At 33.1% G+C, this 24,209-nt stretch overlaps 1 protein-coding gene across 1 annotated transcript; it reads left to right on the top strand.

The window, feature by feature from the left end:
* The first annotated feature begins 3,675 nt into the window (after positions 1–3,675).
* On the top strand, positions 3,676–23,694 carry LOC143227442 (guanylate cyclase 32E-like). The gene is made up of 2 exons (XM_076458889.1): positions 3,676–4,168; positions 23,365–23,694. Exons 1-2 carry the CDS (start codon positions 3,734–3,736, stop codon positions 23,692–23,694), a joined length of 765 nt encoding a protein of 254 aa, XP_076315004.1. The 5' UTR covers positions 3,676–3,733.
* Positions 23,695–24,209: the final 515 nt, after the last annotated feature.

Below are 24,209 nucleotides of genomic sequence, written 5' to 3'. Positions count from 1 at the left end.
GTATTTTACATAAGAAAGATATGAAGAAGTGTTTAATTTCCGTTTTGATTATAAAATTTTATTAAATTTACATTAAACAATTTTGTTTTATAACTTTTCTTCAGAAGCCAAGTAGTTTAATATATCTTTCTGCCATTCATTTCTGAGGTTTCGTTCAAGATTTTGCTAACGAAAATTCAATTACAGCCTGATTCACGAGTATAATTTACGGCTAAAATGACGTAGTTAACCTATTGTACAGACTTAGGCGCATATTTTAGCGTTATAAAGTCTTCAAACTTATCACACCTAGCTGCCTGTTGGTTATACTAATAAGGAATAACCTGTTAAGTTTTGAAATTAACAGTAAATCATTTTACTGTCAGGGTCTTTGACTTTATAAATAATCTCTTTTCATTAAGATGTTATTAGGATCTTAATTCTCAGAACAAAGCTGAACCCAACTTTGTCCTTCAATTCATCACTTGTCAATGAGTTACACTGGTTTGGAGAAATTATATTCTTCATTATTAATCTTGTACAACACTAGGCTTCTTGTAGCGGTGGAATACGTATTAAAATATAATCTTAATTCGTAGTTGATATTTATATTTCATTCTTTAGTTTATACACAAGTATTAATTAAATTTTCTAAGAATGTTCGTAAGGAGTCGTGTTGCGAATTATTTTTCAAAAAGAAAACGAAATAGTGATATGAAAAAAGAAAGATAAATATAACTGGCTTTACTTTTTTAAAATAACTTACTGAAATTTTTTATTTTAAACTTTTCAGTTTGTTAAGCAAACATGAATTATTTGCAAACATAAATATAATATCTGGATTATTTATTTAGAAATGAAGCGTGGTCTAGAACATGTTTGATAATTGAGCGATTGATTTGAGAGTGAGTATCTAGTAGCTAGCAGGTATAGCTCACCTTATATACGAATGAGCTTGGTTTTCAATGCATCGTTTCTTTATTTGAATCTCTGCTTTGACGAGGAAATCTAAAACTAACAAGCAAATTCTCTAAAGACCAAGTTAATGCAAAGTATTTCCCCTTGTCTATTTTACGATACCGAAGAGAGTAGAAAAGAAAGCTTAGAGTTTATTTAGTTAAGATTTTCCAAAAAATAATGAATTTGACTGTGAGGTTGCATGCAATCTTGATGTATTTATTTCTGTATTGCTCTCAGGAAAGAAAGAGCTCAGATGTCAAGATTTAAACGTTCTTTCATTAGAAACATCTCCTTTGATCAACATTCCTCCCATAAGCAGATGATACAAAAAGGATGTACGTCTTAGCTTTATTTTTTATTTATGTTTAGACAACTTAATAATCACACAACTTTTGTAAGGTTTTAACAGGTTTGAGATGAAAATCTTCTTCTGGTGCTAAATTTGTTTGTTTTTGTCTCTAGAAACAAAACACCAGAATCCTAATTGAGCTTCTCATGGCGTTCTTTATTTTCTTTGTTTAACTAATGATCACCGACTGCTCTAATTAGCTAGAGACTAACTCCTTAACCATCTTTTTAACTTTTTACTACTCGTCTGCTAAATTCTTAGCAAACGTTTACCTAGAATAAATTGTTTTTGCTTCTACGAATTAGGTGCGTATAAACTTTAAAATACAATATAAGTTCGTTTGGACAATACAAATGTTGTAAATACAGCTAGGTGTCGAGAGAAGCTTGCGGTTCCATAAGTTTAGTATACGTCGTTAAGAGTATGTATCATACGGCTTTCATATTTGATCTTTGGAAATAAATAAGAGGAATTTCACTCAAAAAATGGTTTTATGTTAGATGAATAAACACTGATGTACGTGTGAAAGACTTTCAAAGGTGCAGTATTAAGCCGAGAAGAACTGAATGCGCTCCTAATTTAAATGACCCTCGATGACTCAGCGGTAAGCTTGAAGACTCGTTATGCTGCAATTCAGGACTTGATTTTGGTGGTGCGTCCAGAATAGATAGCTGCTCGCATTGTTTTGTGCTGAGGTACAAACAAACTCATTTCCGTTGTAACATATGCATTACAAGCGTTAGGGATAAATTTTTTTCGTGTACACATTAACGAAACAATATCCTTTGTTTTTACTACTACTATCTTAAAACTGAAATTAAAATAGGTCACTAAAATAATTATTATATAAACGCTTAAGAAAGTTTGAAACCAGTAAAGGACTAACGAGGAAAAACATGTTTTAATCATCTGTAAATGATCGCAATTTTTAATTACAGTTGTCAGATTTTAACAAACTTTCGTCAGTGTGTTTTATTGTTCAAAGGACTTTACATCTATCATTGTTTGTAGATATTGTTTAACTTCAAAATCAACTTTCTTTTCATGTTGAAATGCATTCCTAGAATGAAAGTAAAGTTTGTGAGCTGAAATTAATTTTTAAAAAATTGTTTATTTGCCTGTTAAATTTCGCTCAAACCTGCTCTAGTTGTTCCTAATTTTGAGGTGATGATACACCAGAGGGAAGACACCTAGTCGACTTCATCCATCGTTAAAGAGTAACCTGAATGATCGTCACATTATAACGCATCCACGGCGGAAAGGTCGAGCACGTTCGATCCATTGACCAGTAGAATACCAGTTGAGCGCCTTAAGTCAACCATGCTAAGCGAGGCCTTTAAAAACAGGATAAAACAGCTAAAATGTTTTAGAAATTGTAAAGCTGTTAAGGGTTTAGTTTTATATTAGAATGTAAACGTAAAACTGCATCACCTAAAATCTCCTATGACAAAAAGATTTTTAAAGACATAATATGAAAATTTAAGTATTTATAATTAGGACACATTAAAAATTGATTTACAAGAATGCTGCATGTCTAATAAAATAAACATTTCTCAAAATAAGGTTTTGCGTTATTTTGAGTCATTGCTAAGGTGGAGGAGAGAACAATTAAAACTTACTTGTTTGTAAATTTGTTCAATTTTTGTTATTATCAAGAACGCAAAACATGAATTTTTTAATAGATGCAGTTACAACCTAGTTCTTCCTCATTACCGCTAGGGGAATTATGCATCAATATTTTTTTTAATTTACTACAGAATTCTGTAAACCGTTGTGTGGCAGTTTGACTAAAACTTGACTGTTAATTCTAAGGGTAGAACACCAAGATTAGTATATATGTATTAAATATTTTGAGTTGACGTGGGGTATGTTCTACTCGAATAACACATATGTATCAACTACTCTAAGTTGACGTGAGGTATACCCTACTCAAATAATACATATGCATCAACTACTCTGAGTTGACGTGGGGAATGTTCTCCCCAAATCACTTACATGTATTAAGTAATCCTCTTAAACCAAACCATATTTCTTTTTTATGTTTCAACTTATAGGAGATGTTTAACTGTTCATGGTCAGAATAAATTAACAAGTATGTGTGTATACTTAATTTATTTTTATTCTTTTATTTTTAGCTTTCCCTTCTCTGGACGTAAAAGTAAAATTGGAAATCTACGATATTCTCCTGACGAAACAACTGATATCTTTTTGATGGTTAAACTCTTTGGAAAATTATTTTTTTTGACAGCTAACACTGAATTTCCTTTCTAAAATTATAGTAAGCAATTTTAGAACTCGGTATTTTTCTTTAATATATATATATTCTATTTTCTCCCAAATTTTATCAGCCTTTTCGTCACATTGAACTATTAAGTAAGCTCATTAGAAATAATTTATAATTTTAGCTCCTTGCTCCTTAACCCGTATAAAATCATTTGTACTAACATGTTGAATTTGGCTTTCCGAATCTTATCGAGCATGACATTTCTATTCAGATGGTTAGTACTTTGCTTGAGTGTTACCATACGGCCGTTATGGCCCACTTATCCTCCAGTTCTAGGTGCAACTGCGTCTGATGCTTCAACCAAGCCAAATATTACCATAGGATTCTTGAGTTCCTTCACCGGATCACGAACTGGGAAACTTATAGCGGGCGCCATTCCTTTAGCTGTTGAAGATGTGAACCGAAATCCTGAGCTTTTACCAAACCACACTCTTCAATTCGTCGTGGGTGAGTCGGGAGATCCAAACACGGCGGATGCCATCAGGGAAATGACTAATATGCGTGAGAAGGGAGCAGTGGCGTTTATTGGTCCAGACGATAGCTGTGCTGCTGAAGCCCTTGTTGCTGCGGCTTGGGATTTTCCAATGATATCGTATGTAAGTGATGTGGATGTTTAAAGGAGGTAAAAACATCTTTTGTTTATTCGATTCTATAAGTTCTTATTTTCTAAACCAACACTCCACGTCTATGTTTCAAATACTGAACTTTGTCATGAAAAAACTGTTTAGCACTAAAAATATTTATTAACCACTAGGGGATCTTAAGGTTAAAATGAACTTCCAATTAAAGCAGCGCATAGAAAATGTAAACATATTTTTACTAGCGGGCTATTTTTTAAACACTTTTACTGGTTCATTGTTATAAATATTTACTTATTCCTATAGAATATATAGATATCAAAAATGGCATTAATTTGCTCTATTCTTCTGAAAGTTTTAAAAGAAACTGTAAGTTTCGGAGCAAAAGGTTGTAATCCTTCAATATCTCTCGGTAATTCTATAAGAATAAAAAGAAAGTGTTTATAGCTGGCATAGAACAATAGTTTCATTGTTTTATTTGTTTAAACAAATTGCTTTAAACATACATATTCCTAATTTTGTTATTAAATCACGTTTGAAACTAAACATAAATTCAAATATATCCCATTTTACACGTTGCTACGTACATGAATACAAGCGCCTTCACACTGAGATACCACTAATTGTTATTTGCTGAAAAGTCTAAAATTAAAACAAAACTGATATCTAAAAACTGAATCAATTTCTACTTTATTGATAACTCAAAATACAGCGCTGACGTGTTACCACAAATGTTTGCTTGCACAATAAAGACCTATCTGTTCTCTACCCACCATGGGTAGCGAAACCCAGTTTCTAATAGTATATGTCCGCAGACGTACCACGGTGCCACTAAGATAACGTGTTACCCTCAAATCTCATCTATTCATTTCTTATTTGAAAGAACTTCTGCACTAATACTGGACCTAGGCATCACACATAAGCTCTTTCATTGCTTCCGCTGGATTATAACATGGCTCCTAAATGATAAATAAGTTCACCATATTAGTTTTTGCAAAATTTTATAAATTAATGTCTTTTATTATCTATGTTCCCGTGTTTTATATTATTATCTTTATTTATAATCTCATTTTATTTGCTCAGATTTTGTCATTTCTAGTACATTTTAAAAACCGATAAGAATGTCAATACAATATGCTAGTATATAAACTTATAAAATGAAGCACCTGCTTTCCCACCATATATAAAAATTGTATATATTTAAATGATTTTAGTTTTAATTTAAGCATTTCTTTTTTCTATATGCACACGTGAATTTGTTTCTCTGTGGTTAAAAACTACTCAGTGAGCTATCGGGGCTCTGCTCACCACAGGCATCGAAATCCAGTTTCCAGTATTGTAAGTCTACATAAATACCACTGTGATGTTTATTCCTCATATTAATCACGTTACACTGTTTCAACATCGACCAACCTGTGCTATTCATAACGCTCCGGTTTTATCTCTACTTAATTTAACATAACGTTTAGGGACAAAGGAACCTGTTGGCCCATCTCGGCTGTCCCACCCTCTAAGCCAAACTTAAAAAAAAAAAATAACGCCAGTCCTTATCATTCATATATATATCAAGCTTTCTTTTAAACTAAATCATGTTTGCTGCCTCCACAGCATCTGAAAACAACTCATTCCATAGGCCAACTGCTCTACTGGAAGAATAAAACTGTCTTAGCTGAACACGGCTTCTACTTTACCTAAGCCTATATTTGTGTACCCTTATTATATAATACGCGTTATCATTAAGAGAAATGTTGATGTATAACATTATCATTTTTTTTACAATCTTAAACACTTTAACCAGATCTCCTCTAACTCTTCTTTTATTCAAGGGAAACAATGTAAGGATTTTAATCTCTCTTGAAGTGGCAATCCCTCCATCTCAGGTATCATTCTAGTAACCCTTTTCTAAATCCTGTTCAACAATTCAATGTTTTTACTAATGTAAGGAGCACAAAACTGAACACAACACTCCAAACGTGACCTAACCAATCATCTATATTATGAAACTATAACCTTTTCAGACTTCTATTCGATACTTCTGTTGATACAACGTAAAATCTTATTTGCTTTACCACTCGCAGTTACATACTGCTTAAATGGCTTCAGAGACTGATCAGCCATTACACCAAAAGTTTTTTCATGACACTGTTAAAATTATTCTCATCCAAATTATACTTATAATTAAAATTATGATAACCCACATGCATTATCTTGAACTTATTATATTAAAAAAACCATATGTCACTTATTTGTCCAACTTGCTAAATAATCAAAATTATTTTGTAAATCAACAGTATTCTTTTCACAGTCAACAACACTCGGAACCTTGATATCATCAGCACATGTAAATAATTTATTGACCATTTATTCATTTATATCATTAAACAGAATGATGGTCCTAAAACTTAGCTCTGAGGTACATTGCTTGCAAATTAATCCAGTTTGACTGAGCTTCATTTATAGCAACCTTCTGCTTTCTTTCATCATGCCAGTCTAAACTACAGTTAATTAACTTATGCCAACACCAACAGCGATAAGTTTATTTACAAGCCTTTTATGTGGCACTCCAGATCCACTAATTCTACACCCTTACCCTCATCTATATATACAGTAACATTTCCAAATCATGCTAAAATGTTTGTAAGGCAAGATTTTCCCTCAGTAAAACCATGTTGATTATCGGATACAATTCTAAACTTTGTTAAATGACTTGGCAAAGTATCTTTTGTTGGACTTTTCAAAACTTTTTCTCACGAGTGAAAGTTGTGATATAATATGAATAACGCCATCTGGGCGTTATAATGTGCAGTCAATCCCACTATTCGTTGGTAAAAGAATAGCCAAGAGTTGTTGGTGGGTGGTGATGACTAGCTGCCTTCCTTCTAGTCTTACATTGCTAAATTAGGAACGGCTAGCACAGATAGCCCTTGAGTAGCTTTGTGCGAAATTCAAAACACAAACAAACAGAACGCCATCTGACATGTTTTCAAATCTGTACAATATTGCAAGATATTCCCTAACTTCAAAATATGAGTGCGTTATGTGAGTGACAGTCCATTCCTTAGTTTGGATAATGATTGATAGGGAGTTGTTAGATAGCTGCCTTCCTGGCGCTAATAGTTCAAAATTAGAGTCGGCAACATATGGCTTTAATAGATTTGCCATAAAATACAACACGGAAATAGGAAAATAAAAACTAAGAAATTATCTATGTGTTTAAACTTCATATCTTTATTATAGGAACAACAATAGAGAAAACTTCTATAGCAGAAAACAAATAATAAAAAAATATGCTTCTTAATTTGGAGTTTAGCACAAAGCTACACAATTAGCTATCTGTGATTTGCCCATCACAAATATTGAAAATCGGTTTTTGTTTTCTAAGTCCGCAGACACATCGCTCTGCCATTGGGTGGCTACAAAAAGAAGAGAGAAGCTTAGCTTATCATAAGTTATGAGAAATTATCGTATACAATATAATGTTCAAATCAAAATATTTGAAATACTCTCATGTCATATCTGTAAAGAATATTTTTGTTTAAAGAGAAATCTCTGTAGCTTTTCGTTCAAACAAAATCGTGTTCAAATAGTCAGAATACTTTTTAAACCATAAAGGTGATCATACCAAATGTATTCTTTGTTTAGTTCCATAAGACATAAATTCATTGTGTTATCTGATATTTTTTCAAATCAATCTATTTTGTATTCTCTTGGATAAGGTGAAAAATAAACGCATAGTTTTAGTAACGTTATTAAACTCTATATAGATAAGAAATTCTGTCTCTTTTATAGAATTATTAAATTTAAACTTTTATACTTAATCTCACTTTTCTGTGTTTTCAACATAATTTTATCTTTTCTTTCATATGCTTCACTTTTCTTTCTTAGAAATCTCATTATAAACTTTCAACAAAAAACTTATAGTAAATGAAATTATTTTTAGCTAACAGTTACTATATTTTCCTGAAATATCTAGAATTTTTAAAATGTTTATTTCTAAAATGTTGAACCTGAAAAACATTTTATAGTTCACTTGCAACTTGAAAGACAAGTTTATTGAATACAACTTGTTCATCTTAGTTTCCATCTAATTACCTTTATCTAGACTTTACTTTTTAATTACACCTATTTAAATTATCTTATTTGATTTCCTGAATATGTTCTATTGGATTAAACAGTCGTATTTTGTTTATCATATTTAGATGGTTTACATACAGGTAGTGAATGTGTTTACCTAAATGGTAATTCTATGTCTTCAACTTTGCTAAATAACTTTTCATTCTAAATTACCCTGTTTATTTACATAACCTTCCTACGGTTGTTTAATAGCACTTTGTTTTGTATGCTTGCGGATTCTGTTCTTACAGTTGTCATCACACATAATCACAGCTAGCTTTAGGGACTTCTGCCTTAACTGTATATGATCCAATAACCCTGAAGCATCTATATATAATACTATTTACAACTTTACATTTTTAATTAAGCTTTTATGCAACTTCCATTACCCATTATGTTTATGCTAGATGCTTTAATACAATCTGATACCAGATGTCTCAAGCAAATTACTAAGAGATCACCAGTATTGCTATTACCTTATCCCATTTACAACCAAATAATTAATAGACCTTTGATACTGACATAATTCTATATTTATTGATTTCCACAGATGAGTTAAATAAAGCGTTTGTTCACTATTACTGCCTTCAGTTTTTATTTCGATTTTTCTCATCTGGTCGTCTATTAGAATTTATTAACCAATCACTGAAATGAAAACAAACAACATTATTTTAGTAATGGCTTTTAAATAACAACAATACAAAGTAACAACGACGAAACATTAGTTTTATTCCCTGTATTTGTGTTTATTTATTTAAGATGTAAAGCATTTTTTTAATTCAAGCGTGTTAATGTAGCTTATAACACTAGAAATAGTAAAAATAAATTAGTTCTTGTAACAGGTAGTTAAATGTTATAATAGTGCTTAAACTTCTTACTACATAAAACGAGCTAACCCAGAAGACTAAAAACATTCACCAGAATGTTGAATTTGGGTTTAATATATTTGTTTGTTTGTTTTTGAATTTCGCACAAAGCTACTCGAGGGCTATCTGTGCTAGCCGTCCCTAATTTAGCAGTGTAAGACTAGAGGGAAGGCAGCTAGTCATCACCACCCACCGCCAACTCTTGGGCTATTCTTTTACCAACGAATAGTGGGATTCACCGTCACATTATAACGCCCTCACGGCTGAAAGGGCGAACATGTTTAGCGCGACGGGGATGCGAACCCGCGACCCTCAGATTACGAGTCGCACGCCTTAACACGCTTGGCCATGCCGGGCCTCGGTTTAATATATACCGTGATTTAAAAAAAACGAACTTACAAATATTCGTCAAGTTGGTACTTACGACTTCGCAAAGAAGCATTTTCTTCTCTGGATATGTATTTTTCTAGTTTTCGTTCAACTATGTTGAAACACAACAATCGACAACGAGCCAGTAGTTTCGAGTATTAGTTTGTGTTCTTTCAAAAGGAGATATTTGCACATTAAGAGTATTACTGGATATTAGATGTTTTAGAAAAGGTAGTTAGTTTTAACCACTTACTTCATGTATCTAGGGGTGAGATGCTGTTAGACGACGAATTGGTAATTTCAAGCAAACATTTTGACTAAAAACGAAAGTAAGAAATACATGAAAATGAAAGTAGTATTTTCACGACATTAATATAAGTATCGATGGTTTTAGTATTCAGAATAAAATAAGACAATTTAAGCTAAATACAAAAATACGTAAAGATTTAGATTTTCAGATGGTTAATTTAAATAGTTAAAATGAGAAGCTTTAAAACACAACAATTGAATTAACTTGTAAAGTGATTGTTGTTTGCTCTGAGTCATATTGCAAACTATAACTTTAACTCTGTAAAGGTAATTTGTGCACGAACTGAAAGTTGCAACCCATTAAGTTTATATCAATGAATTGTTCCAAAACGAACATGTACTTAGTGGAGGGATTGTTCTCAGAAATGTTACAGTTCAAATCTTTATTACATTAAATGAATGAAATGTTTTAACTTATTAATGCATACGCTCTCTGATCACAATCTTTCTCTTTTCAATTTCCACGCACCTAGTCAGTTCTTTACTGTTATTGATCTCTTGGTTTGCTCCCTTTTACAATTCTCCCATTTTTTTGTGGAGGGTTGACAATAATTCACGAGGCAGTGATCATTTTCGTATAGTTTTGAGAGAGACTGGCCATGGTCGATGCCACCCGACCCGCGTGCCCCGGTGGAAGCTGGATCAGGCAAACTGGCCCTCTTTCACTGCTCTCGCAGAACTTGATCCTGCCATCGTTTGTAAGCCAACAATAGACTACTGTGTAGCAGAATTAACTGACTGTATTATACAAGCAGCTGCTCAATGTATTCCTACAACCTCGACACGTTTTCCACGATAGCCTCGTCCGTGATGGAATCCTGTCTGCCACATGACATGGAGGGCTAAAAACGGGCCTTGGATACTTTTCGTATATATACCACATTCTCGAACTGCATCGTTTTCCAACAGGCCGTGCACATGCTCAGTGGGAAAGATGTCAAAGCCAGAAGGAATTTTGGATTAAGTTCACAACCGGCATATCTTCTACCACCAGTTCTAAAGTAACATGGAACAAGATTTGAAAAGTCAGTGAGCAATATCATTCTGTCTTCCCCTCAATCTTGCTCTCTGATGGCCAGAAAGTAGCTGATACGCAGAACATCGCCGATACTCTAGGTGAAAGCTTTTATCAAGTATCTAGCATTCTAGCATTTCTGTTTCTTCCTCCACCTTCTTAGTCATCAAGAGTCAGGCAGAGTGATCACCTCTTTTCTTTCGAGCTGATTGTCTCTATTACTATAATCTTCCCTTTACACTGGTGGAAATCAAACTGGCCCTTCATCGGTCTGGCAGTACATCAGTTGGACCTGATGATGTACACTGTGAAATGCTATGTTATCTATCTCCTGCTTCTCTTGCTATTCTTCTGATTGTTTTAACCGGATTTGGCAGAACAATGTTTTTGCTAATGCCTGATGCCAGGCTATTGTCCTACCTTTCTCTAAGTCTGGAAAGGATCCCAAGATTCCTTTAAACAACCGTGCAATTGCTTTGACGAGCTGTCTCTGTAAGATCTTAGATAGGATGGTTAATGCTCGTCTTGTTTGGTTCCTCGAATCAAACAAGTTAAAGTGTAGGTTCCGACGACAACACTCTGTCGTGGACTTCACGATCCAACTTGAAACGTCAATCAGAGAAGGCTTTCTCAAATGACAACATCTTGTATCAATATTCTTTGACATGAAGAAGGCTTATTATACAATACGGAGGTATGGCATTTTGCGAAACCTCCATATATATGGGTTACATGGCCATTTGCCCATTTTTACTAAAACATTTTTAGTGGACAGGAAATTCCAAGTTTGTGTAGGTTCGACAATTTCCCGTTCTTTTCTACAGGAACTTGGAGTTCCTCAGGGCTGTGTTTTGAGTGTCACACTTTTCAGTATATTAATGCCATCACTGAACAACTCCCTCTCACTGTTGCAAAATGGCTCTATGTTGACAACTCTCACCTATCATGTCAATCGTCGAACATGAGGTATATTGAGTGGCAACTACAGACTTCTCTCAATCGTTTACTGAAGTAAACCACAGCAAACGGCTTTAACTTCTCTCTCTCTCTAAAACCGTTTGCATGCACCTTTGCTGCTAATAGGATATTCACCCTGATCCTGAACTCTGTATCGGTGAAGTTGTGCTGCTTGTGGTCCCTGAGACAAAGTTCTTGGGGCTTCTCTTTAACCGTAAGCTGATCTTTATACCACTGATCGTGCAAGTTACGGGTCAAATGTACAAGAGCACTGAACATCCTCCATGTCGTCTCTTCCACCCCTTGAGGAGCAGATCGATGTTCTATGCTAAAAATATATCGTGCTCTTATTCGATCAAAACTCGACTATGGATCACTGGTCTATGGCTCTGCCAGAACCTCAGCCTTAAAGGTGCTGGACTTTAGCTCTGCACTGGAGCTTTCTGCACTTTCCCAGTTTAGAGCTTATAGATAGAGTCTCATCAACCTTCTTTGCACCTCTGCCATTTGCAACTGTGCTTTGCCCTATGCTTTGAAACTTTGTTCCTTACCAAAGCATCCCACATGGGGTTGTGTTTTCCTTCCTTGGTGGGCCATACTTTTTCAGAACAGACGATCTGCCATTGCTTCTTTTGGCTGTTGTATCCAGACACAGTTGGATGAATTGGATAACATTGCTGTATCCACTGGTCAGCCCATCCCACCGTGGCTTATTACAGTCCCCAACTGTGGCCTATCTTTAAGTCATCTGAGAAAACCAGACACTCCCGATTGGAAATACTGTCTGTTATTTGCTAAACATCTTTCGAACTATCCTTCCATCCTATTTATACAGATGTTTCGAAATCAGATGACTGTGTGGGCTCTGCCATGATTTGTTCCAATTCGGTGGTTGCGCGCAGAATCCCCTCTACAGCTTCTGTGTTTACTGCTGAACTGTACGCTATTTCTCTTGCCCTGGATCATATAGAAGCTAAACAGTACTCAAACTACACTATTTGTACTGACTTGCTTAGTACTCTACTAGCCTTGGAATCACTTCACGTTAGTTCACACCCTGTTCTCGCCGATATTCAAAACCGACTGGCCCATTTCTCTTTAACATCTACTTCTATCCAGTTTTTCTGGATACCGGACCATGTTGGTATTCGCAGGAACGAGGTCGCCGACACGGCAGCTAAATCTATCTGCTCTGGCACTATCACCGCTGTGCCTGTTCCATACATGGACTATGGTCTTGTATTCAAGACTCGGCTTCGTGCCAGCTGACAGTCGACTAGGAGTGAGCAACTTGAAAGCATGCTTTTGCAAATAAAACCCTCTATTGGACTTTGGCCGTCTTGCTTCCGTAAGGATCGGAAAGCGGAAGTTGTTCTTACTAGGCTACGCATTGGTCACAGTTTTTTAACTCATTGTTTTCTTTTATCTGGAACTGATGCACCAATGTGTAGTCTGTGTAACACTCGGATCACAATAAGCCACATTTTACTTTCCTGCCATTGTTATGATTCTCAATGACAACACTATTTTAAACATGTTCTGTCCCAAGGTTTGTCCATAACGTTAGACGATGTTATTGGTGATGGTGACACTGTCCACCTTGAAAATGTTTTTAGTTTTATTAAGGCCATCAATCTTTTTAATGCCATTTAAGTTTCTTAATTTATACATTAGACCATTTTTAATTTGATTACCTTTTAAGAATCAAAGTACATCTAGTTTGATTTGAAATTAGAAAATGGCCGTAACGTCAAATAACTCGAAACCAGGACTGGAAAGGCCAACTTCAGGTGACTGACGGTGGTTTTTGTACTTACCTGTTAGTCTTCCTAGCGAGCTATGATAATTATAATTATGCTACAGAAAGTTCTTTGCAACTTATATTGCTGTAGTTTTTCTCCTAATGTTGTAGACTAGATGTAAGCATTGTTTTTATGCTATTTATGTTTTTTAAACTTTGTTTTGCTTTACCTTAAAGTTCTTTTATGAATTTTACTAAATTTACTTTAATTTTAACTTTTTACCGGATGTCTGGAGCAGATAGCTTAGCTGCTTTGTGCCATAAAACACCAATTCAGCCAACCAACCCTTTTTACAGTTATCTAAATATAATTTTAAAAAGTGCATTCAATTTGAGCTATGATTCTCAGTTTTATTTCTTAAAAAACTCGATTGTTAGTTTATGTAAGCTAACGGGATTATACTGGTATAATACAGTAAGTATAGAACTGTTACAACATTGTTTTATCATTCATAGTTATCATATCGTATGAACGCTTAGTTCACTTTATTTGTACCAAGTAAAACATATATCGCATAACATTTCTTTATCTTATTAATTTAACTCTTTATGTTCTATGACATAGAAACAGAGAAAGTAATCGTGTAGTTTGCAAACATATAGCAATTCAGAAAATAATAAAGAAAAAAACAAGCTGGGGAAAACTCCTTCCTCGAGGCAATTAATTTTTGAGAACATTCCTTGGTCAAAAGGCATTTTTGTATCTTCCAGATTAATGTGTAAATGCTGAAATATGCTGTTTAACGAAAAACTGCTTGTCTTTTTATAACCGGTGATTAATAGTAAGTACTAGCTGATTATATCTTTATCGTGAGCATGACCAAAATCATTGATTTGCTGTGTTTTTAAGCCTTTTGATATTGCCCACAATTCTTCCAGTTTTGTAGTGTTAGGGCAGTGAAAGCTTGTGAGTTCGTCAGATATATCGCTTAATAAGAGCAACAAGGGATCGTGTGTGTGGCTTCTAGTAAACAAAGTACTCTAGGAAATAATAAATTCTACAAGTCTTTAAACCCACGTTTCCTGGAAATACGTGCTATTGGAAAACAAAACAACTGAGCAACACAAGACATTACATGCAAACTCGTTGTTTAGCAGTTTCATTTTAATAATGTACAACATTTTGACATGTTGGGGATACATTCTGAACTGGGCACATGCGGAGTGTTATCGAATTATTTTTAAAATGTTAAACGTCGTTTTTCAAAGTGTTAGGCACCAACGTTTTGAATTTGGTACACTACAATATTATCTGATAAAACATTTAGTTATATATACACACATTATGGTTATTTATGTCACATTTTTTATATTAGAAACGGTCCAGATAAATAACAAAATATATCTCTTTAAAATTTCCTTTTTTATTAACTTTCTTGTTGCATTAAAAATTTGACTCTTGTGTTTGTTGCTTTAGTACAAAGGTGATTAGTGTAAAATGTGCTAAAGCTACCTTTTCTAAGTTTAATATTGATCTTTGATTGAAATATCTGAAACACACAGAGCTGTGGGAAAGGTCACTACATTATATAGATGAATTTCGTTTTTTGGTCATGTCTTCGTTGTGATTCATTTAAAGCTTCTCACTAGGTAGCACCTTCATACATAAAAAAAAGTTGTTACAGTGTTCATAAGTTCATTAGAATCATAAAAACATCTTAATTGTATTATATTTATTATGATAACACGTAAAGTACAAGACCTTCACTCAAACAGTATGTAAGGCCCCAAAACCAAACGCCTAAAATATTGGGGCTAGGCATGGCCAGGTGGTTAAGGCACTCGACTCGTAATCTGAGGATCACGGTTTTGAATCCTCGTCACACCAAACATGTTCGCCCTTTTAGCCGTGGAGGCGTTATATGTGACGGTCGATCCCACTATTCGTTGGTAAAAGAGTAACCCAAGAGTTGGCCGTGGGTGGTGCTGACTAGTTGCCTTCCTTCTAGTCTTACACTACTAAATTAGGAATGGCTAGTGCAGCTAGCTCTCGTGTAGCTTTGCATGAAATTCAAAACGAAACAAACCTAAAATATTAAATAGAGTTATTAATTTTATAGCCTTTAGATACCACTTTCACCTTTATAAAAACCTTCCACCCAGACTTATTCCAGTTTCTTTAAAGAAATTTAAATTAGCCAATTAAAATCAACATAGACTAAAAACATTTTAATTTACAAGAGTGAAAAGTACCGTCAATTTTCGCACAACACTAGAATTACAAGTTTCTAAACACAAAATAAGAAAACTATTAAGTGTTAAAACTTAAAAACAATATTCAGTTAATGCTCTGTGATGAAAGTGCAACTTACATTTTGGTTTTGGTCGCGTTTTTTTTTCTTACGTAGCAGCTTTGTAGTGATGGTTGTCAAAAACAGCTTGAATGGCGTTAACAGTATAAACGTATCAATATTTTCTTTAAATCAAAAATTGTTGGCGAACGACTGACAAAACTGTGTTGTTATAGAATGGTTTTATGGGTGTATAATACAATCTAAACAATAAGTGGGCGTGTATCAATGTCGATATTTAAATATTGTGAGAAATGTACAATTTTCACACATGCAACGCAAGCACACAAAAATGATCATTGGTTGGCGGCTTTAACGCAATTATTGGAAACTTGAAGAGCGTTTTCGCGTGACATACCAGACCTTAGTTAAACAGTCTCATCAAATAATCTTGTGGCTTCAGGCTTGTGTAAGGAATAGTACTAACGCTTGTCAATGCTATGCCCAACACTCGCTGAGGTCGAGATTTCTTTTTTATCTTGCAGGAGTAAACAAATTAGGTAATGAGAGTGAAATGAAATTTTACTTCTGCCATCTTACACATCAGGTTCACAGTAATTTCACTATGTGTAAATTTACGCTGTGAAGTGAATGAAAATATAAGTGTGAAAGTCTTTTGATATATTGATTACAAAAAATAATATGGAAAAATCTTCTATTACGAGCATATAATTCTTTATTATTATTGGTATAGTTTTGCATGGTTGCTAAAAATTATGTTTTTGAAGACAGATTACATGCCAGATCGGGAGAGGATTAGTTAGTTATATTAATAGTATCACACACGCCAAGAGATGCAAATAGTGGACCAAGGCCGAAGTGTTGATAACAAATTAAATTGCGTATATTCACACAGCAGGAATATACTCACGTAGTTAAGTTGAAAGTAACTCATTACTTCGTTTCGTCTCAACAATGAATCCTAATGATTAAGTTTTATTTTTTTGGAATCAAAAGAAACTTATAGAAACAAATCTGGTTGAGAAAGAACCTTGATACGTTGAGGAAAAAGTGTCACTTAAGTTTTTGGCCCTCATTCAATTAATTATTTCCTGATTGTTGCCAACTGAATATTTTGAATACGACAACATGGAAAGCCTGGATAATGAAACATTTGATGTAAAATAAACCTTCGGTTGCATTAATATTTTCTGAATCTCGTATTCAACTTATGATGTCTTAATAAGAAAGGGACAATATTCCAATATGAAAGTTAAGTTTTTCCTCACTTATTAAAAGTTACAAATACTCTTGCTTACATCGAATTATTTATGCAGAAAAATGTAGGACTAACACAAAAAGTGTTTTATTTGACTAATGTTTAAAACCTATCTAGACTAGATTCTAATTTGATAAAAATAGCATGAAGTTAATGACGTTGTTTAATTAATATTTAATATATAAGAAAAACATAATTAACATGACTTATAAACGTTAGAGTATTCCAGTCTAATCAACAAAATCTTTAATGATATAATAAAAATATTATTAAAAATATCAGTAATTTATTTGACTTTTTCACTCTTTTAATCCTATACAGAATATTTCATAATTTATAATTAATATGTACAAAACAAAAGATTAAAAATTATAATAAAATTTGCATCTTTGTTAAACATTTTTTTTTCAGATATTAGATTGAATTTATAATTATCTATTGATATTCACGCTAATGTAGTGTCAGACTGTACCAGTTGCCAGTCTTCAAAGTAAATGTGATGCAAAAAAATGTTATTAATTCCTTTTTAAATATTTTGTTTTATTTGATGCATTTACCGCAAGTGTTTGCATAAATATGTTAAGCACACATAACAACATACTGATTAAAAACTATGTTCTTATTATTAAAATTGAAAAGTTTATGTATTAAATTTATTCTATTCGATTATTTAAATCAGGTCACACAAAATATAAATATTTTTAATCGTACAATTTATTATTTGTGTGTTGTTATTTGTTCAAAAGAGAATACTTTTACCAGTGAAAAAAAATTATCTCAGCTTAAACCAAACATCTGGAAGTGATATTTCTAACAAATTGTAGATGGGGTTTGTTGCTAAGACAACTGGGTGCTTTTACTATTTATATTTTTGCTGTTTTCATAACATACAACAGTAAAAGCCTCATTTTTTTTAGTTTAAATACTAGAGCAGTATGTAAAAAGAGTTACGTTTTATAAAACTGAATAAAAATATTACAGCGTGTTTTTTTCTTTTTAATAAACTTGTTTTTTTGGACATAATTCGGTTTAAGCGGAAATATTTATAACACGAAGAAAAACACAAAGTAATAAACCCATTCAACGCAATTCATTGGGAGAATTTATTTTTCTTTAGGAATAAACTTATTCAATTCATCTCCGAATAAGGAAGTTCTACACCGGAAAAAAATTCAGGTTACCAAAATACTTGTTTTTATTATGTTTTTGGTATTGTGATATGAAATATATACTTTCGTATGTAGAAATGTCTTTTTTAGCAGAATAAAAAGTAATATAAAGAAGGTAACAACGTCGAACTATACTTAACAAACGAAATGAGGTATCAGACAAAGTACGTATCAGTTAGCTTTCAGCATAACAATTAGTTGTTTTTCCCACGTATAAGCCAGCCTGTCTTCTTAAACTGCCATATAACTGCTTACCATCTTCTTAGCCTGCTAGATCAAACAAACTCAATAAGCCAATCTACAAACTTACCCTTCTCATATAAGACGTTTGCAAACCTACCATTCCTTCAATCTGAAACTTACTTTCATACAAAATACTAAAAATCCTATAATACGAACTCTTTCGAGAAATGTACATTTTCATTTTCAGAAGTAAACTGGGAAACCAGTCCATCTTTGGAAAGCGCTCCGGTTATAGGGTTTTTATCATTCTGTATCAAAACTACCAGTACGTTGTACCGCCCTATGTATACATCCACCAATTAATGTGAATTCTATATTTTATCCTAAATATCTGTTTAACTATAACAAATACCATCTGTCAGCTTGATTGGTCTATTAGAAGTCAACCAAACTGTTTACTTATCAGTTAAAATGATAACGTAGTTATCTACTTGTTCACTGAATACCAATCTATCTTTCTGTTCACTTGTTACCTTACTCATATATTCATCCAACAACTAGGTTACTCATATATCTCTTTTACTTAGTTACCATCTACCAACAACACATCAAACATATCCACGTGATTGCTCTCTCACGAATCAATCACCTCTTCTTACAGCCTCCATACCCATCTATTCATTCACCATCAACTTACAAACTCACTTCACTTTAGTTGTTATCCTTCTATCTAATCACTCTTATAATAACTTTAAGATTTGCTTATTCTACCACATGTCTCCCTACTGCACAGCTAATAATCTTTACAACTATTCATCTCCCCTCACTCAACGTACTTATATGCTCTGTAGAAGAAAGTGACCCAAGACAATTTATTCTCACTGGTAAGACTGTCTCCTCATGTGCAATCATTAGTTATATGCAACTATTGTTCACGTTATCCCATGCATAACCACATCTCGGATGGGCTCGTATGTGAATGATTAAATCTTGATTCTTTGTTTTTCTTGTCTTTGAACAAATTTAATTTGAATTAAGTATTGTAAGTTTTCATGTTTACAAAGTGGACATTTCAGAGAATTTCATGTTGTTGATTTACAACATTAAACATTTATTGGTCATCAAAGAAACAGAGTTCAAATTCACTGAAAGTGTAATGTATGTTTTGCTCTATGATGAGTAGCTTAGGGCAAGATGCCCCCTCCTACAGAACTAATTTACACCAAACTAGTAAATGTTTTTATTCATTTAATATTCAACTTCTATTACGCCATTGTTTCAATTGATACGCCTGTTATCCTATTCATACTAAGAATATTTAAATAATTTCAGACATTTAAACGCACTTGCTAAGTGAATCATTTATTTCAAATTACATTTGTTTTTATTAATTGGGGCCATTTTACCACAGATAATTGGCCTGTTTAAGCCATTCTTATAAGTAAAATGGCCTTCTAAACACAAAAGTTATTTTTTTCAATATCTGAAAAATGTCTGATTCCAGTCTTTAGTTTAACACGATGTGAAATTTATAATAACAAAGTATTCATTTCAAAGCCTTTTTCTTTATTTTTATATCATTCGTCTTAATTAGTTAAAACTTAGAACTGTATTCAAAGTAAGGTTAGCTGTCTTCATCTTCCGCCATCATTCTGCCTTTCTTTCATTTACCAATATAGCCCATGTTCTTGCAGTATTGCTTTGTCATATAACATTATCTTTAGTATAAAGTCAGAACACTTGTTCAGGGTTACTTTTATTCTAAGTTATCAAAAGTAATAGTATTTCGCATGACTGACTGTATCATACTTCACAGAACTTTCTAGTGCTTGTTTATCATTATTTAATATTTTATTCATTGTTATCAATAAAATAAGGTGCTAAATATTTTTAACACCGACCACTGAGGTCACTCTCATCTGGTGAGGGAATTGTTAACTTAAGCGAATCCAACATGACGGCTACAACGAGGTTAATATCTATTACTTTCCAGACTTTAGTCAAAAGTTTCTAGCATATAATAATTTTAATGGAAGGATTAAAATAAGAAAGGAAGTGCAGCAAATGTTCGATAAACAAAGATTGTAACTGGCTGCTACATCTTATTTATTAGTGACAAAAATGAATCAGCATCCTTCAGTAATGGAAGAACAATATTGACTATAAACAGAATATTAAAACATTCTAGGATATTAAACCTTAAGATGAGGAAACACAATTTAAAGAATACAAATACTTTATTGAAAAGAAAACTCAAATATAGCGCCTTTTAAATTACTTATTATATGAAGAAAAAATAAATGTACTACCGTGTTGTTTCTTTGTAGATCTCTTCAGATTCTTTGAGTGAGATTTCTAATACGAAGTTTACTAGAAATAGTGCCAGTAAATATTTTAAAAAATCTCAAACCTATTTTGTATTATCGTCATATATTTGTTTTAAAATGTAAAACTTCAACAATTATAAAGAGTGATTTGTGAAGTTAAAGCATATGGCCAGTCCAACGACAACTAAAAAAAAATAGGCTTCTACCTTATCTTTGACGTTTCAAAATAGCATAAAATCCAACAGTTTTGATCTTATTATATATTTCATACAAAGTAAACTAGAGCAGGCTGTTCCAAGAAGATATTATTTTGGCGAGATTAGAAAATCAAGGGTAGTTAATTCGCTGATCAAAGCGCTTATAGTGGTATTACATTACTTGTTCTAATCTGCCAACAGCTGAGTAAAGAAACGTGGTAATTAGCTATTCCGTAACCATAGTGACAGATAGGGATTTAACTGCAGAAATTCATATGTAACAAAAGCGAGTTGAAGCTGAGATATCACTGACATGCCATGCTGTTTGAAAAGGTTGAAGACTGTGATGTTGAGCCTTTTACTTTGGTATTTAAAACAAGTAAAGTGAAAGTACATATTTCATTCTTGTTTATTCAACAAGTAAATATGTATTTTCTAATTTCGAGTTTACTCAAAAGCACGTTTTTATTTTAAATAATGGGAATGTAATAGTGAAACATTATCTTCAATAATTAAAACTGGTCATTAATAACGTACCATAAAAACATTATATTGTATAATACATTATCATTGTATGATGGCATAATACTGTAACTATTGAATTAACAAAAATAATAATAATGTCGTATTATGTATATACATATTAATTTCTAGAGGGCATGTGCTAATTTAAAATATTGATTTACAGATTCTGGAAAAGAAGAAATATGAGTCTGAAGTATTAATGCTTTTTTCTAAGATAACTAAAAAAAACAGTAGTTAAAAATCTTATTGATTCAAATAACTGTACAGTGAAATAAGTGGTTTACTTACTTTCGTGTGTATAGTTTCTCCCCTCAGTGTGTGTCCAGCAAAACATTTTAATATTATCAATATTGAAATGAATTACAGTACTATTTAAAACTTTTGTTTTATCCTTAAAACAATACTGTCCCAAAAACTGCCTTTTTGTTGATTACAGTCCTTATTTGTTTCTTATTTTGCCTCTGTGATCTGTGTTTTGCTGTTGTTCCAAGTGTGTTTTTGTTCTCACGAGTTCACTTAACTTGTCCTGTATGGAAGGTTTTGGGAAACTAAGACAAGTAAGATCAAAGTCAGTGAAAACTATGTAATAATCTAAGAAAGCGTTCTGAAGATGTTAACTGAATAGTAGAAGTATAAGGGTGAAGAAATTTTTAAGGCAACTAATGGACAAACATAAGCTGACTACAAATTATCTCGTGTATTCAAGTCGAAATTACTTTTACGTATATGAAACTTTTTCAGAGGTTTTGCAATGAAGATGAGCAAACACTGAAGCGAATCTATCTGTGTAATGTACACTGGTATGGTTTCTGAATGTTTCAATATTTGTTTATGTTTTAGGTGAGTGTTAATATCTTATGTGTATACCTGTATGTGTTAAAATGCTAGAACTAATTTACAAAACAACATAAAAATTATAATTTTCTACATGATATTACCGACATATACTTTTTAATAGCCGACACGTGTTTCGAGAATCACTTGCTATGCCTTTTGCATATATACCTCACAAGAACTTGGGAAAATATTACAGAATGTTAGAACATTGTCCAAAATTGTTAGTTAAAAATTATCCTTCTATATATTTTTATCAATAAGAATCGAGAGCAATGTTGAACATTGTTTAACTTAACTTATCGGCCCGGCATGGCCAGGTGGTTAAGGTACTCGACTTGTAAGCTGAGGGACGCGGGTTTGAATCCTCGTCACACCAAACATGTTTGCCCTTTTAGCCGTGGGAGCGCTATAATGTGACGGTCAATCCCACTATTCGTTGGTAAAAGAGTAGCGCAAGAGTTGACGGTGGGTGGTGATGACTAGCTGCCATTCCTCTAGTCTTACACTGCTAAATTAGGGACGGCTAGCGCAGAAATAAAAAACAAACAAACAGACATGTATTACATCGAGTACATCACAGGCTGTAATCTAGTTAATTTAGAGCTACCTCACCTTTGCAATGTATATAGATTTAAATGTGTTTTAATTTAATATTCTCAGCCTTAAATTACAGAGCCATAAAATGAGTCAGAAATGGATAAAAATAATTCCAGTTGCTTATGGATGGTCATGTTTTGTGTGTTATTAATCAAAAAGCTGCACAATGGGCTATTTGTGCTATACCGATCGCAAGTATTGAAACACAAAATTTAGCGTTATAAGCCCTTAAGTTCACCGCTAAGCCAACGAGAGCAAAAGGCCATATCAGACTACCCATACTTACATTATTTTGGTATATTTGACTATTCGTGCCCCGAAATATGTATACGAGACCAATCCTGTATATGTTTTGTGTGCTTTTTACCAATCACGTAATATGGATAATATATAGCCTTTTATCTTTTCAAATAACAAAATCGTGTTTCTAATTACGTAGAAATGTTCGGATAGGAAAGTGTCCGATAAGAAGATCTACACTACCTTCGCGAGAACGTTTCCTCCGAGCTCAAAGGAATCAAAGTCAGTGATCTCTTTACTCAAGCACTTCAAGTGGACGAAAATCATCCTGGTGGTCTCCAAAAAGCCTTCAGATATACAGATGGAAGAAGCTTTGAACGGTGTTGCTGCGGAACACGGAGTCATTATAACTGAGACACACTATATCCCAGGGGACTATCTAACAAAAAACAATGAGACGATCAAAGAAATTATCAAGCAGACCTATAAGAAAACAAGAGGTGAGATGCTTGCAAGTTATATTAGTTAGGTATAGGGTCTAAAATGAGCTTTTTAAGTTAATATATTGACATAAATTTGAGTCATACTCGAGAAGTAACCGAGAATATTAATTTTAAATTTATGTTCACACAGTACACACTTTTGGGTGTCAGTTTCAAAGTATAACAGTCTATTACTAAAATAATAAATCTGAAAATCTAAATTTGGACCCAGAGTACAGTTTTATTGCATACTTAGCACATAAGAACGTTATATTAACGTTGTTTTAGACAGATTTTGGTTTGACTCAAAACAACTGTTACTGGCCATATCACTGCACGGAAATATCAGAATATTACATATGGTAATGAAACGATTTTTTTAACAGAAAGATAATACAAAAGTCTCTATACTACCAGGGAAGAATAAATTTATTGCAAATTACAAGAAATTAGAAATTGACAACGTACCTAAAGTTCAGTAAATTATAAATAACTATAAATATAAGAAAGAAACTGCTCCTTTCTCAACTTACTTTCCTTAATACACTCATATACACAAAAT

The sequence above is a fragment of the Tachypleus tridentatus genome, chromosome 9 (genome assembly GCF_004210375.1).
Source record: "Tachypleus tridentatus isolate NWPU-2018 chromosome 9, ASM421037v1, whole genome shotgun sequence".
NCBI lineage: Eukaryota > Metazoa > Arthropoda > Merostomata > Xiphosura > Limulidae > Tachypleus > Tachypleus tridentatus.
The sequence above is the reverse complement of the archived record's forward strand: the minus strand, read 5'-3'. Positions and strand labels throughout refer to the sequence as shown.